Genomic DNA, 13,992 nt, shown 5'->3' with positions numbered 1-13,992 from the left:
TGCTGGGTGACCTGAATATTTCAGAAAAGCTAAGATGTCTAACTGCAGAAGAAAAATTACTCTGCTTCAAACATCAGGGAATTATGTTAGCAAATGAAATTGAGTACTTGAACATTCTAAAGTTGAAGGGCTCCCAAACCATAGCTATACTAAGTAAAAATACGGCAGGGCAGATTGCCTGGAATACTGGAGGTCTTGCTGCTCAGTCTCTGTCCATGATATCTTAAAAGTGAGGACCATTCAAATCACCACAGGGAACTATTTCCACTTAGCTTCTAAAGATGGACCTAATATAGCAGGACAAGACAGATGATAAGCAGATCCATGTACTGGCCTCTCAGCTTAGTACTGGGAAAACTGGTTTGAAGATTACCAATCTACCCCTATATGCAGAGCTTGACACCTTGATCCTGGATCATGGCCTATGGGGAGGTGCCTCCAAGAGCAACTCAATTTGTTCTGTGACCTCTGGCTTCCATATTCTATAGACACTTTCTTGTGGAGTGAAGGAATCAGTATTGGATTACTGCTCCCATGAACGATACTTGAGGTCAAACATTGCCTGATCTTCTAATAAGAGATGGTCCCATTCTTGGTACTTGTCTTTCCTTATGGGAGCTGTTTCCCTTGTTTATGTAGTAAAGGGATGAAGTAAGAGAGAGATGGAGCTGGGATTACAGCAGAACCAAATCATGACAGCCTGTTGATTAAAATTTTGTTCTGAGTATCTGCCATTTCTGGTCATTTCTCTTCCTCTGGGACATGCTAAATTCAGCAAATCCAACTCTATCAGTTCTGTCCCCTGAGCCCATTGGTTTCTGGTCATCTGATAATGCTTCTGCTGTAGATAGGACCTGCCTCCTCCCTCCTCTCAGCACACTTTCAGCCAAAGCTGAATATTGCTGCTCTGGGGCCTTCTTCCAGACTTAAATCTCAGTTCAACATTTTCAGCGGTCCTGATCATGGCACTGCTATTCTTCTTGATCCTTGGTGAGTATCTCCTTCTGCTGACTTAGGTGTCAGAGTTTTGTGGGACTTTGATCAAAAGAATTCTCCCCTGCCCTTCCTGCACAAATCCAGGTATATTTCAAGGACAGGGTTCTCTCTGCTTCCTTTCTCCTTTCTCTGCCTGTGATAACTGCTCTAAACCCCCAGAAGTCACTTAATCCATACCCAATTTATAATTCACTTTGTCACGTTTTTTCTTATTCCCTTATATTTTTACTAAGCAGTTTATGGTCATTTATTTCATTTCCCTTTTTACATGCTTCCCTAAATCAATTATTTATGGGAAGACAAGTAAATGAACGCTGAGTAGCAGCAGGTAGAGCGGGAAAGGAAGTTGAGCTGCAAAAAAAAAAAAGCCTTTCATTGACTTAATGTCATTTCCTCTAAAGAATTTTTTGGATAATATTTCCCTAATTTTCTCCAGCTTCTTATTGCTTACAGTAAACTAGAATGAATGAATGAGGATTTGGGAGCCAAAGAAACTGGGGTTTCTGAATTTTTAAGTTATTATATGTCTCTGAAATTTTGATTCTTCATCTATGAAATAGAGGTAGTAGTATGCTTCTCAGAGGTTGTTCAGGAATGTTTCCATGAGCTAACATACTTAGGGTATTTAATAATGCCTGCTAGATCCCTTCTCTAATCCTTAATATCCATTTTCATTGCTTGATGAAGTTCTAGTCTATCCAGTGGATCACTGAAGCCCACAGTGATCTGTAATATTTCTCTCTCCCTCCCACCCTTTCTTTCTCTCAACTGGGCATTTATTTGCTCTATGTTGGGCACTGGCCATATCTTGAACATCTATATACTCCCATGTATCCAGACTTGCCTATCAAAAATGCACTATTTTTTAAAAGATTTATTTTATTATTTATTTATTTACTTACTAACTTACTTACTTACTTACTTATTTATTTCCCCTGTTGTCTGCTCTCTGTGTCCATTCATTGTGTGTTCTTCTGTGCTGCTTCTATTCTCATTAGGCAGCTCCGGGAACTGATCCTGAGACCTTCTAGTGTGGGAGAGAGGTGAATACTCTCTTGCGCCACCTTATCTCCCTGTTCTGCTACGTCTTCTTATTTTGTCTCTTCTGTGTCTCTTGTTGTATCATCTTGCTGCGCCAGCCCTCTGCATCAGCTGGCACTGCTGCACAAGGAGCTTTCCCACATGGGGTGGTATTCCCATGCAGGGCAGCACTTCTGCATGTGGCCACATTCCCATGTGGGTCGACATTCTGTGTGGACAGCTGGCTGTGTGGACCAACTTGCCCTCACCTGGGCATTGAACTCTGGACCTTCTGTATGGTAGACGGGAGCCCATATGATTGAGCCATATCCATTTCCCTCAAAAATGTGCTATTGAATCTCCCAGGATCACCTTCAGTTCCATCACCTTCCTGAAAACTTCCTGGTGTGTGCTACCTTCATTTATCTTTCTCCCTGCACAGTTTTCAAGTCATTTACTGGCTTTTATCTTCTATCTATCACTTTCTATCTTGCATTTCAGGTCTGGCACATAGTGTTGCCTTTGTATGGATATGCAATGATTCTCAAATCTGAATCATTGGGTTTTATTTTATTTTATTTTTTAAAGATTTATTTTTTATTTCTCTCCCCTTCCCCACCCCCCAGTTGTCCGCTCTGTGTCCATTTGCTGTGTGTTCTTCTGTGACTGCTTCTATCCTTATCAGTGGCACCGGGAATCTGTGTTTCTTTTTGTTGTGTCATCTTGTTATGTCAGCTCTCCGTGTGTGTGGTGCCATTCTTGGGCAAGTGCTCTTTCTTTCACACTGGGCAGCTCTCCTTACGGGGTGCACTCCTTGCGCGTGGGGCTCCCCTACACGGGGGACACCCTTGTGTGGCACGGCACTCCTTGCGCACATCAGCACTGCGTATGGGCCAGCTCCACATAGGTCAAGGAGGGCCGGGGTTTGAACTGGGGACCTCCCATGTGGTAGGCAGACGCCCGATCCATTAGGCCAAGTCCGCTTCCCAGAATCATGGGTTTAAGACAGTTACAAACAAGTCTGGTTGTAGCCACATGCTGAAGATTAAGGGCAAACAGCTATTGATGAACTCCTTGGAAACTGAGAAGAAAAGATTCTAGAACAAGCCACAGAAATATTTGGATCTGCCTGAAAAGTTCTAGGCTGGAGGTCCAAAGATGATAATAGCTCCTGCAGAAAAATCCTATGAGTTTTGAGTTCAGCAGTTAAAAATATCTAGATCTCAGGGTTGTTTGGACGTCGCAGGGCTCAGGACTCTCTACAGCTTTAGGAGGGAGCTTAATGGATCGAAGAGTCCACCTCAGAGAAAGCCTATAGGAAAAAACTTTGATGTTTCTAAGGCAAGCTGGTGCTTAAATCTGGAGATTTGGTACTGATGAGAGCAACTTTCTGACCTGTGTCTAAATTAAGGGTGAGCAATCTACCGTTCATAACCTGTTTTGGTACAGCCTGGGAATTAAGAATGATTGTCACATTTTTAAATGGTTAAAAAAATCAAAGGAAGAATAATATTTCTTGATATATGACAATTACATGAAAATTAAATTTTAGTATCCCTATATAAAGGTTTATATACAGCCCTGTCCATTCATTGCCTATGGCTGCTTTCATGGTACTGTGGCAGAGCTAAGTAGTTGCAGCAGAGACCACATGGCCCACAAAGAATTAAATATGAAAAACAGTGCTGACCCTTGTCTAAATGCAGTGTCAGTGAACACTCTCATGAACTCTGTGTAGTCCCCACTGCGTCTTTACCTTCCCCCACCAGTGTGTCTTGCCAGTGGCCTCTAGCACTCTTTCACATTGAGCCCAGAGCCTGTATGCAACACATTTATCACAGCCAAAAATAACCAATTAATCTAATCGACTGGAATAGAAAACCAAAGCCTGGGGTAGAGCTGCCATCACTTGTAATGGGGACAGGATGGGGTCAGTTGGTTGTGGTAGAATCGGTCTTTGTGGTTCCTAGCTTGTTATCCTAATCCACATCCATGGGTCCCTCAAGGCTGGTCATCTCAGGAGGAGAAGTTCCCAACAGGACCTGCCTTGAAAGTTCTTTATCAGCCAATCTTACTTTCCCTCAAGGCTTGGCAAGAGCCGTGCATAGAGTTGTGTTCAAGAAAACCTTGAAAATTGATTCCCTGATCTTACTCACTTCCTTTTTCTTCCCCCAGCCATTTCTACCGGACCTGGCCTCTTAGGTAAGTTTTTCTGGGGGTCCTTAGAGGACCAAGGTAAGGGGAGTGGAAATTTTGAAGCTTCCTGGTCCATGGAGAGATGCTGTGGTTCAAAACAGGTACAATACACCTTCTTTCCAGTTCTCCACTTTACCTACTGAGTCTTGACTGGGTGTATTTCTACCTCCAGAACCTAAAAAGAATTAGGGTAGTTTCTCCCATAAGGAGACTCCTCCCCACTCTGCCTTAATGGAGCTTGGTCAGCCTTCAACTAGCAAATGATTTTATTTCAGGTCCAGAAGGCACCTCACCCCTTGTGGGCATAGCTGGGAAATGAACTTCCTTTTGTTCTCCTGGATTCTAGCACATCCAGGTCCTCCTGCCAACCTCAATGTTTGAATTAGAAATTCATCTGTCACTGTGAAGCACATGACCTGACCAGTGGACTGCAGGCTGGATTTCAGCCTCCTCTGACCACCTCTGCAAGAATCCTTTGGGCGATTCACAAACTGCAAAACCAAGGAGATGGAGGGGAGGCACACGGAGTAGAAGTCAACAGGAAAAGAAGGCTATGATGGTCCAAAGCCAAGGAATTGTTTGTGGATTATCAGCTCCTTTTACATTACTCCTCCCGTCTACCCTTCCTTTTGATGGTAGAAACTTCACAGAGAGAGGCAGCTACAAGCTCTGATATGGCTGTGAAGTCTCCTATACCCTCCTAGGTGTAATTTGATTCCTTAACAAGTGCTGCTTCTGGGTTCTTAGGCTGACACTCAGATAGATCTTTTTTTCTCTGGCTTCCAGGGAAGTCCCTCTATGCTGGTGCCAGGAGACAACTGCTTTTCTTAGAACCTCCCTATACCCCGGGATATTACACCTCTGTCCCTGGATTCCTCTCTCAAGCCCTCTATCGCTAAAGGCACTGCCTAAAACACAGCTACCCTGACCATATCCCTTACTTTTCTCTCTTGCTTTCAAATATTTTCTTAGCTATTCACTCTCCTCTCAAGCTAGATTTTTAAAAAAATACTTATTCTGTGTTTCATATTAAAAATGATTTCTTCTTTTCTTGGGTTCTTTTAGTTTTCCATGGAAAATGAAAATTCATTAAAAGTAAGTTTAATTTAGCACAAGAATTTTATAATCTAAAATAAAATAAAATAATATGTACATGATCCAGATAGCTAATCTTTCTTGGAGTACCTACTAACCCAATCCAAACTCTAATCTTAGTTACAATGAACTATATTGACTCAAACATTATTTCTGGGTAGCTCCTTTTGGATTAGTTTTGTACCCAGATGTATAAGCCTTAAATGTGGCAAAATGATAACTTTCTTAGTTTTCCTATTACTTAATTTAATTTTTTAATTTTTAGCCTCTGTTCTACATATTGCCAAAATAAATTAAGGAAGGCAAAGACAGAAACAAAAACCAAATGAGCACACCAAATATAAGCTTCCCAATACAGTTTAATATCAGTCAGATTAGAGTTTTCATTCAGCCTCTTCTCCTGGGGTTGACTCCAAGTTCTGGGGAGTTTATCAGGGGTGAGACAAGGCAAGCAGAGGAAATCTGGTCCTCAGATGTCATCTTCCATCCATGTTGGCATCTGGTTGGACTATTAGGTCCATGTTGGTATTTGTTAAACTATTTATATCCCAGTGGCCTGGCCAGGAGACCACAGTCCAAATGTGACAGCTCCAGGTGCCCCAGACCTCTCACAGGTAACTGCCCCACCCTGGCTAACTTCTCTACTCCATGAAGACAGCAAATGTAGCTTTTCTCAATATCACTTTGGGGCTACAGGAGACTCAGTGGGGTTGCCTCAAGCTTGCCAAATATAAGCTCCTAAAGGCAGCAGCACTATCATCTATTCATCACTCCTCTCTGAGTTCATAAAACAGCCCCTATATTATAGTATGTGCTCAACAAACTTTTTTTTCCCAATGGGCTCATTGTTCCCTGGTTTCCCCATACCTCCATCTCTACTGTACATTAATGTCTTGGTAGAAGGAAGAGACCTTCTGCCCCAACCTACTGCCCCAGAGTTCTAGCCAGGAATCAGAACCAAGTCTTGGATTCCTCAAAATTTATCTGGAGGCTCTGTGGAAACTCTCTCTTATCCCTAATCCACCTTCGGTGAATCCCCTAGACTAGGTATTGGGGCTCTGAGACTCTGACTTTTCCCTTACCCAGTGCTTTTCTCTGTTTCTTCTGAGCTGGGTGCTTGGACATGGGAAAATGTCATAGGAAGCACCAAGGATGGGTAGGGGTGGGTCACTGATAGTGGGAGATAGAAAGGTTGCTCAACTTGGGCGCCGACATTATACACAGACTCCCTGCCTCCATTTATATGCCATGGGAAGAGACAGAGTCTTGAAGAAGAAAAAACACAGCAGTTATCATCTCTAAACTTTCATTCTGGTCTGAGGCTTTCATTAATGGACAATGTTATCTGTGAAGTAGTGGAATGATCTCTACCTGCCCCTTTGGTTCTGACCACCAGAGATTCTAAGGACTCTGCTGGATCTTCAGCCAAATTCTTTTCTTAATCTTCAAACTGAAAAGCCACCAGTCTTATCTGGGTATCTCTAGATGGAACTTATTGGTAGAGTAAAATTAAGGGTATAACAGAATCAGAACGCAGAGATGGAGTCCTGCAGCTCTTCTTCCTACCTTTTCCTTCTGACCTCTCCTTTCCCCTCTCCCCTAACTTTCTGCATCTTCTGTGACTGATGGAAGCAGTCATAAGTTGACTGAATACATCCCTGAGTACCCTTTGGGCTGCAACCATATCTCCAGCTAATGTCCCTTCTTTCTGCAGAGTCTTCATCCAGTGTGCGACTGGTGAGAGGCCCCCACCACTGTGAAGGGCGGGTGGAGGTGAAACGGAATGGTCAGTGGGGCACCGTATGCGATGATGGCTGGGACTTGACGGATGTGGCTGTGGTATGCCGGGAGCTGGGCTGTGGAGCAGCCAACGGAACACCCAGTGGTACTTTATATAAACCTCTGGCAGAAGAAAACCAACCAGTTCACATCCAAGACGTTGATTGCAATGGGATGGAAGACACACTGGCTCAATGTGTACAAGACGATGATGTCTTTAACTGTTTTCACAATGAAGATGCAGGGGCATCATGTGAGAGTGAGTATGACAGTGCTCAAAGACCGTCTTCCCATTCCCCACAACGTCACTCTCATTTGTCGTTGTTTCCAAGGATTTTCACAGGGACTGCAATGGCTAATTGGTCCCTTGTCCTTCACATCTCACACTTCCTCCATTGTGAGCCTTGGTTTAATGCCTTCATCTTAATTACAGTCAATATGAGAACTGATTTCCCTTTACGCACACACACACACACAAACACAAGCACAGATTCTACAGCAATCACCAAACATATGTTGAATAGTGTATCCTCTATCTAGTCTGGAGCTGGAGTGGAGTTATGGGGAAGAAATGAGCTCCAAAAGTATAATGCATGTTTGTTTCAGTTCCAGCTCTCAAGGAGTCCACAGTCTAATTTGGTAGATGCTCCTGAAACCCAAAATATATGTAACATACATTTATATATATTATATATTATTTAGTATGATATTAGATTTTAAATATTCCTTTAGTTCCCTGTGTATTTACTTTCTATGTATCACTTCTCCCCACTTTGAGGATACTTTCCCATTGGTCTGTGATTTAACTGGAGGGTAGTCCATGTCTTCTCCTTTCTTTGTCTTCCCATAGAGTTTACCAGGTAAATAATTATTGAATCTTTGTGCCCTGGCACCAAGATTTCATTTCTAGTTCTTATAAAGACTGAGGGTTAGGTGTACTAATCCGGGATAATTGGATGATAATGCCAACCCTGAACTGAAAAGTATTTGGTTTTAGGTGCATCATGTATGTTATTATTGTGTGAGTGTGTGTTTGTGTGTGTTTTGTCAATCTGCAATGTCTTTGTTTGAGAAGCAAATGAGAAGTTGAATGTGAAAATAATTTGAAAACTATTAAACGCTAAAGAAATGATTAGTGACTGAACTTAGAGCTGATAAACAATATTCATTCATTGACTCGCTCATCCATTCTTTAACAAACATCTATTAGGTAGTTACTAAGTGCTAAGCAACTAGACACCAACTAGAGAGATGTGTACATTGGGCTCCTTTACCATATTTCTGTGGTAGTGACCACTTCCTCCTTCTTTTCTCCAGTCCCAGAGACTGTGAGGCTGGTTGATGGCCCTGGACGCTGTACAGGGAGAGTGGAGGTGAAGCACCAGGACCAGTGGGGCACTGTATGCCAAGCAGGCTGGAACCTCCGTGCAGCCAAGGTGGTGTGCCGGCAGCTGGGATGTGGAAGGGCCATTTTGACCCGAGCATGCTGTGACAAGGCTTGCCAGGGCCAAGGGCCCACCTGGCTGAGCCAGGTGTCATGTTCAGGACGAGAACTAACCCTTCACAGTTGCCCTTCCAGACCTTGGCAGAAGAACAACTGCACACATGAGGAGGATGCTTGGGTCCAATGTGAAGGTAATGTCTACAAGCCAAGAGACTTAGTTCATTCATTAATTTGATTAAACAGAATTCCATTCAACCAATATTTACAGATAACTACTCATACATCAAATGACCATGGCAAAATTACATTATTGTTCTGATCCTCAATTCTCTCATCTTTAAAACTGGGATAATAACACTTTCCTTTGTATATGAAAATGTTTTAAACAACATTAAGCACTATATTTCTGTGTACTGTTATTATATTGAATTTCACATAATAGGGACAGAGCAAACCATTTCATGTAACTGTTGAGTTGTTCAGTTTTTAAAAACTTTTAGAAATCATTTACAAATATTAGAGTTATAAAAAAGATGGGGGGGGGGGGAGCAGATGTGGCTCAGGCAACTGGGCTCCTCCTACGACATGGGTGGTTGCTAGTTCAGATCCTGGTGCCTCCTAAAGAAGATGGTGAGCAGGTTCAATGGGCAGACAGGGCAAGCTGACACAAGAGGAAAGGAACATAATGGGAGACACAGCAAAGCTGGGAGCAGGGATTCCTGGTGCCTCCTAAAGAAGATGGCAAGCTGACATGATGCAGCCAGCTGATGCAACAAGTTGATGCAACAAGAGATGTGGGGAGGAAAAACAGAATGAGAGACAACAAAGCAGGAAGCAGAGGTGAGGTGGCTCAAGTGCTTAGATATCTCTCCCCCATATTGGAAGTGCCAGGTTTGGCTCCTGGTGCCTTCTAAAGAAACAAGGAAGATGAACAGACTCAGAAAGTGAAAAACAGCAAGGAGGTAGGGAGAAGGAAAAAACAAACAAACCCCAAAACAAAGCAAAAAACCCACTGATTAAGAAAAAATAGTTGGGGAAGTAAAAGGAGCCAAGCTAAGGAAACAAACTTGTGCCACATGGGTTGGAATCCAGTAGAGACATCAAGAAGGGGCTGGAATCACAGAAATCACACTTGGAAAATTTGAAATATGCTGATGAGGTTTGGGTGAAGATGTAGGTAGTCTACTGATATTTTTCTTCCTTCCCTGCCTCTCTCCAACCCCTGATTTCCTCCTTCAACCTGCAGATCCCTTTGAATTGAAGCTGGAAGGAGGAGAGCACCGCTGCTCTGGGCGCCTGGCGGTGCTGCACAAGGGTGAATGGGGCTCTGTGTGCGATGATGGCTGGGGAGAAACTGAGAACCTGGTGGTATGCAGGCAGCTGGGCTGTGGGGAGCCCCTCCTTTCAATTGCCAAAGCCAAGAAACAATTTGGCCCTGGGGTTGGCCGCATCTGGCTTGATGAAGTTCGTTGTTCAGGAATGGAGCAGTCTCTGGAGCAGTGCCAACACCGATTTTGGGGGTATCACGACTGTACCCACAAAGAAGATGTGGCCATGAACTGCTCACGTAAGTCTTGTAGATAGAGCCTATGAGGACTGGGATGGTGGGGAGTGATGGAAGAGGTGTAGTAGTAGTGTGGGTGGGCTCTGGGATGAGGGTAGCTCTTCCAGTGCCATAGGGCTGCCCATAAGCACTGCCTACCCCATGTGCCCTTCTAGGGATATGACTGATGCATTTCAGTAGCTGTTGCTCTGTGTGTGTGTGTGTGTGTGTGTTGGAGGTGTGGTGGGCTGACACTGGGAATTAAAAAAAAAACACAATTGAATATGAGGACAAGAGGGGTTTTGAAAAGTATTGGATCAACACCCTTCTATCAAGCATGAAGAAAGTGAGGGTTAGAGAAGAAAAGAAACTTCCCAAAATCATAAAAATTGCTTTCAAAAGATAGAGTAGAACTGAAAACAAACTCTCTTAACTCTCAGTCCAGGTCTAATTCTCTTAGACCAGTCAACCTTCAAACCCTAAGTTTAAACTTGGAAGAGGGCTGCACCTTATCCTACTTCTTGTCACTCCCCAGATTTTGAGTTAGTGGAAGCAGGGTGTGGGAATGGGGGCTCTTTGGGTCTGTGCATGAGAGAGTCTTAACAGAGAGTCCTGAATACCAGCCCTGCACTGTGGACCTCTTCAGGGAAGTGGAGGAAGAGGCCCTGGAAATGCGAGTGCAGCTGACTCAAGAAAACCACAGGCCAGAAGCTCAGTTTTACAATCGGCGTCGGAGGAGGCTGTGCAAGGATCTTCATTAAATGCTTACCTCTGTAACTGGGAAAGAGCTGATAGTTAACCAAAGAAGGTGGGGAGTGGTTTAGTGTCCAGAAAAGGAGGGATCAAGCAACTGAAGACTAGGTTTGAGCTCTGTTGCTGCCACCTTGAATCTTAGAGAGTCAGTTAACTGCTTTGAAGCTCAGCATTTTCATCTGTAAGATAGGGAGGCACTTGCCCCATTGGCCTCAGAGTTCTGTGATTGCGTGATTGTTAATTATGTGAATACTATGTGTGACTGACATGGGAGCTGGCTGAATAAGTCCCTGGGATCCTGACTGGACCCAGCTTGGGTGTGGGATATGTATGTGGCTTAGGCCCTGGGAGGGCTGCTCTTTCCTGTTCTGGGCAACAGTCTTCTTCCCTAGGCTCTTTGAGCTTGACTGAAATAATCCCCTCCAGGTCTGTCACCATCCTTATGGTATATTCTTCTATTTACAGCATTCCGGCCTTCTTGATGTATGACCTGGCCTCCACTGCTGCCCACCTGCTCCTTGCTGAGTGTACCCTGCTTATTCCTATGGGCCTGGATTATCCCACTGCTCATCTGGGCCTGCAAGCTTTAGCCACAACTCCCTCATCCCCTCCGCAGGAATCTGAACACTGCTTAAGCCTTGCTCTCTGAGACAAGCACCCCCATGCTTACCTGGAGACATGAGGTGTGAGGGAAGAAACAGGAACCTATTCTGGGAAAGATAAGGTTCCCGTCACCCTCTCCTCTCTGCTGACCCCTTGGCATTGGTTCTGGCCTTGCCTTCCTCTTCCCAACTTGCTTGGGGCCCCCCAGGCCTGCCACTTTAATCAGATTTTGCTGGTCATTTCTAAGGCAAGTTCTAGGTCTGAAAACAAGATGAAAGGCGTGAAGCAACAAAAGGAGACATGGGTAGACAATTTCATGGAACTTGGGGAAAACTTAGTCATTTTGCACCCTTTTTCACAAGTCTTGGATGTTCACAAAAATTAATGATGTCTTCCTATTCTGTTATTCCTTGGTGAGAGTAAAACATTCTTTAAGAAACAGAGCAATGTCCTCCAATCCTACACCTGATCTATTTCATAATTCTTAGAAAAAGATGTTGAATCCCCTGAATTCCCTAATAAATATCTTTTTCATCTCTCCCTAGACAACTTGCCAGCATGGTTGGCATTTAGCAAGTGGAATGTTACAAATGCATTTACTCTATTCAGAGAAAAATGTATTGGCTATGGGAGTGCCATGAAGATAAGGGAAATAAAGAAGCAGGAGGTTGGGGAAGTTCAGAGTTGAACCTCATACCAGTTAGAAAACACTTTTCATCTTATCAAGAGAGGATTTGGGGCCTGCTGACCTGAGGCAAAACAGGTTGATCCTAAGGAGAAATCAAGACTTCAGTGTAAAAATAGACAACCTTAGCCTCTGAGGCTAAACTGGTTACCTAGAGCATGCCTACATTTACACGGTCTAATAAATTAAATGTCAAGGTCGCAGCAGTTTTCCCTCTGTGTGATATTTTCTTTCTGCCCATGGGGAAGCAAGTGCATCAGCTTCTCAGTGATGGTCTTTTCAGAGGATTAGAGCACCTGCCAGCAGACATGTATATGAAACAGTGCCCTCTACCCTGGATGTGGCACCCCCCATTCCAGCTCCAGTCTGTGAATCTGAAGTCATTTTGGTCACTATTGCATCCAAGACAAACATATGTCTAATAATCTCTAATGTCATACTTTTCTAACCCTCCATCATTTTTTTTCTCTCGCGACTCTTCTAACCAGTGTCTTTATGTTTCTACCCCAAACCACACTGGTCTCTGGATGCTGCTCTGATTAACTTCATCAGAACCGTAATCTGTAAAGGCAAGACAGCTAGTGAAAGGAAGGGTGCAGTGGACAGGTGAGGCAAAGACGGAGCTCAACATGGCCTGGGAATCAGGAGGAAGAGCTGTGATTCTCTAAGGGCTTAACAGGGGAAAAAAAATCACTTGCGAGAGAACAGATTTCTGGCATGGTAGAGCCATAATGACAGAACAACGGGGTCCTCTGTAAAGAAGCAAGTCCTCAAGGAAGTACATGGAACAGATACCATTTGGGGACAAAGATTTGCTCATTCCTTAGTTTCAGAGTATGCCTGTCACCTTCGTTCTGCAGATCTCAGATAAGGAATGTGAAACAGACCATCAGCAGGGAGCTGGAGTCACGCATACGGGGCATAGACAACCATGGCTACTAATCACCTGGAGTGTTTTTGCAGCCTAACCAACCAACTGTCCTTACCAACTTTTGGACCTCAATAAATATTTCCTGAATGAATCTTTAAGAGCTTTAGCTAGCTTCTTAGAAGGAAAGAAAATGCCTTAAGAGATATCTTGGGATCCACCTGGTCTACTCAAAAAGACTGCATTTATCCCATGAGTTCTCAGAAGTCTACCTGGTTTTCCCTACAGTAGAGTATTCTGCCCCCTTCATCCCATGCTACCTGAAATTTAGAGGCATTCTGAGAAATCTCTGCCTTGACTGGGTCATTGAAAAACCCTTTCCCCTTAGTAGAGTAGAAGAGGGTTGGAATTTCACAAAAGGAACTTTGATTTCCCCTTAATTTCTCTATTAAATTCCTTTTGTAAAATTCCAAACCAGTAAGATCCCAGAAAACTAATCGGATAAAAGTAACAGTTCTTTGAGGAAACCTGAATCCTTTACAGAAAACAACGTCTGGCTGTAGCCTAACTGATAGTGTTAGCAGATCAATAAGAATGTGCTGTTGTTAGCACTGTCCAGAGAAGTTTCCCTGACACAGGAATGTAGCTCTGGTCTTGATGTTCAAGGTGGAGATAGCTGACCTAGGATGCGCAGCCTGAAGAGATTAGCACACACAGACTACCGATGCACACGCATGTCCATGGTCTCCTTTTTCCTGGACACATACTAGTTCTGCACTTCCCAGACCTCTTGTATCTAGGTGGGGTCATGTGGCCAATTCTCACCAATGGGATGTGAATGGAAGTGATCTGTGATACCTTCACATCAGGACAGTTACCAGCACCTTGCCTTCTCCAGGCTTTTTCTCTCCCCATCTACCAGCTGTCTGGGAAACACCCAAAGATATAGGGGAGAGCAGAGCCCGAAAATGGAAGGAGCCTGGCTCCCTGAATGGCTGGAGTCTCTCACT

General features: G+C 43.8%; 1 protein-coding gene across 1 annotated transcript; it reads left to right on the top strand.

Moving 5' to 3' along the window:
* Nucleotides 1-824: 824 nt before the first annotated feature.
* On the top strand, nt 825-12,314 carry CD5L (CD5 molecule like). Its single transcript, XM_004447355.4, has 6 exons — nt 825-990; nt 4,192-4,218; nt 7,022-7,345; nt 8,404-8,721; nt 9,777-10,097; nt 11,292-12,314. The coding sequence occupies exons 1-6, from the start codon at nt 963-965 to the stop codon at nt 11,306-11,308; spliced, it is 1,035 nt and encodes a 344-aa protein (XP_004447412.1). The 5' UTR covers nt 825-962; the 3' UTR covers nt 11,309-12,314.
* Nucleotides 12,315-13,992: the final 1,678 nt, after the last annotated feature.

This window comes from Dasypus novemcinctus, chromosome 13 (assembly GCF_030445035.2).
Source record: "Dasypus novemcinctus isolate mDasNov1 chromosome 13, mDasNov1.1.hap2, whole genome shotgun sequence".
In the NCBI taxonomy this organism is placed as follows: Eukaryota; Metazoa; Chordata; class Mammalia; order Cingulata; family Dasypodidae; genus Dasypus; species Dasypus novemcinctus.
The sequence above is the reverse complement of the archived record's forward strand: the minus strand, read 5'-3'. Positions and strand labels throughout refer to the sequence as shown.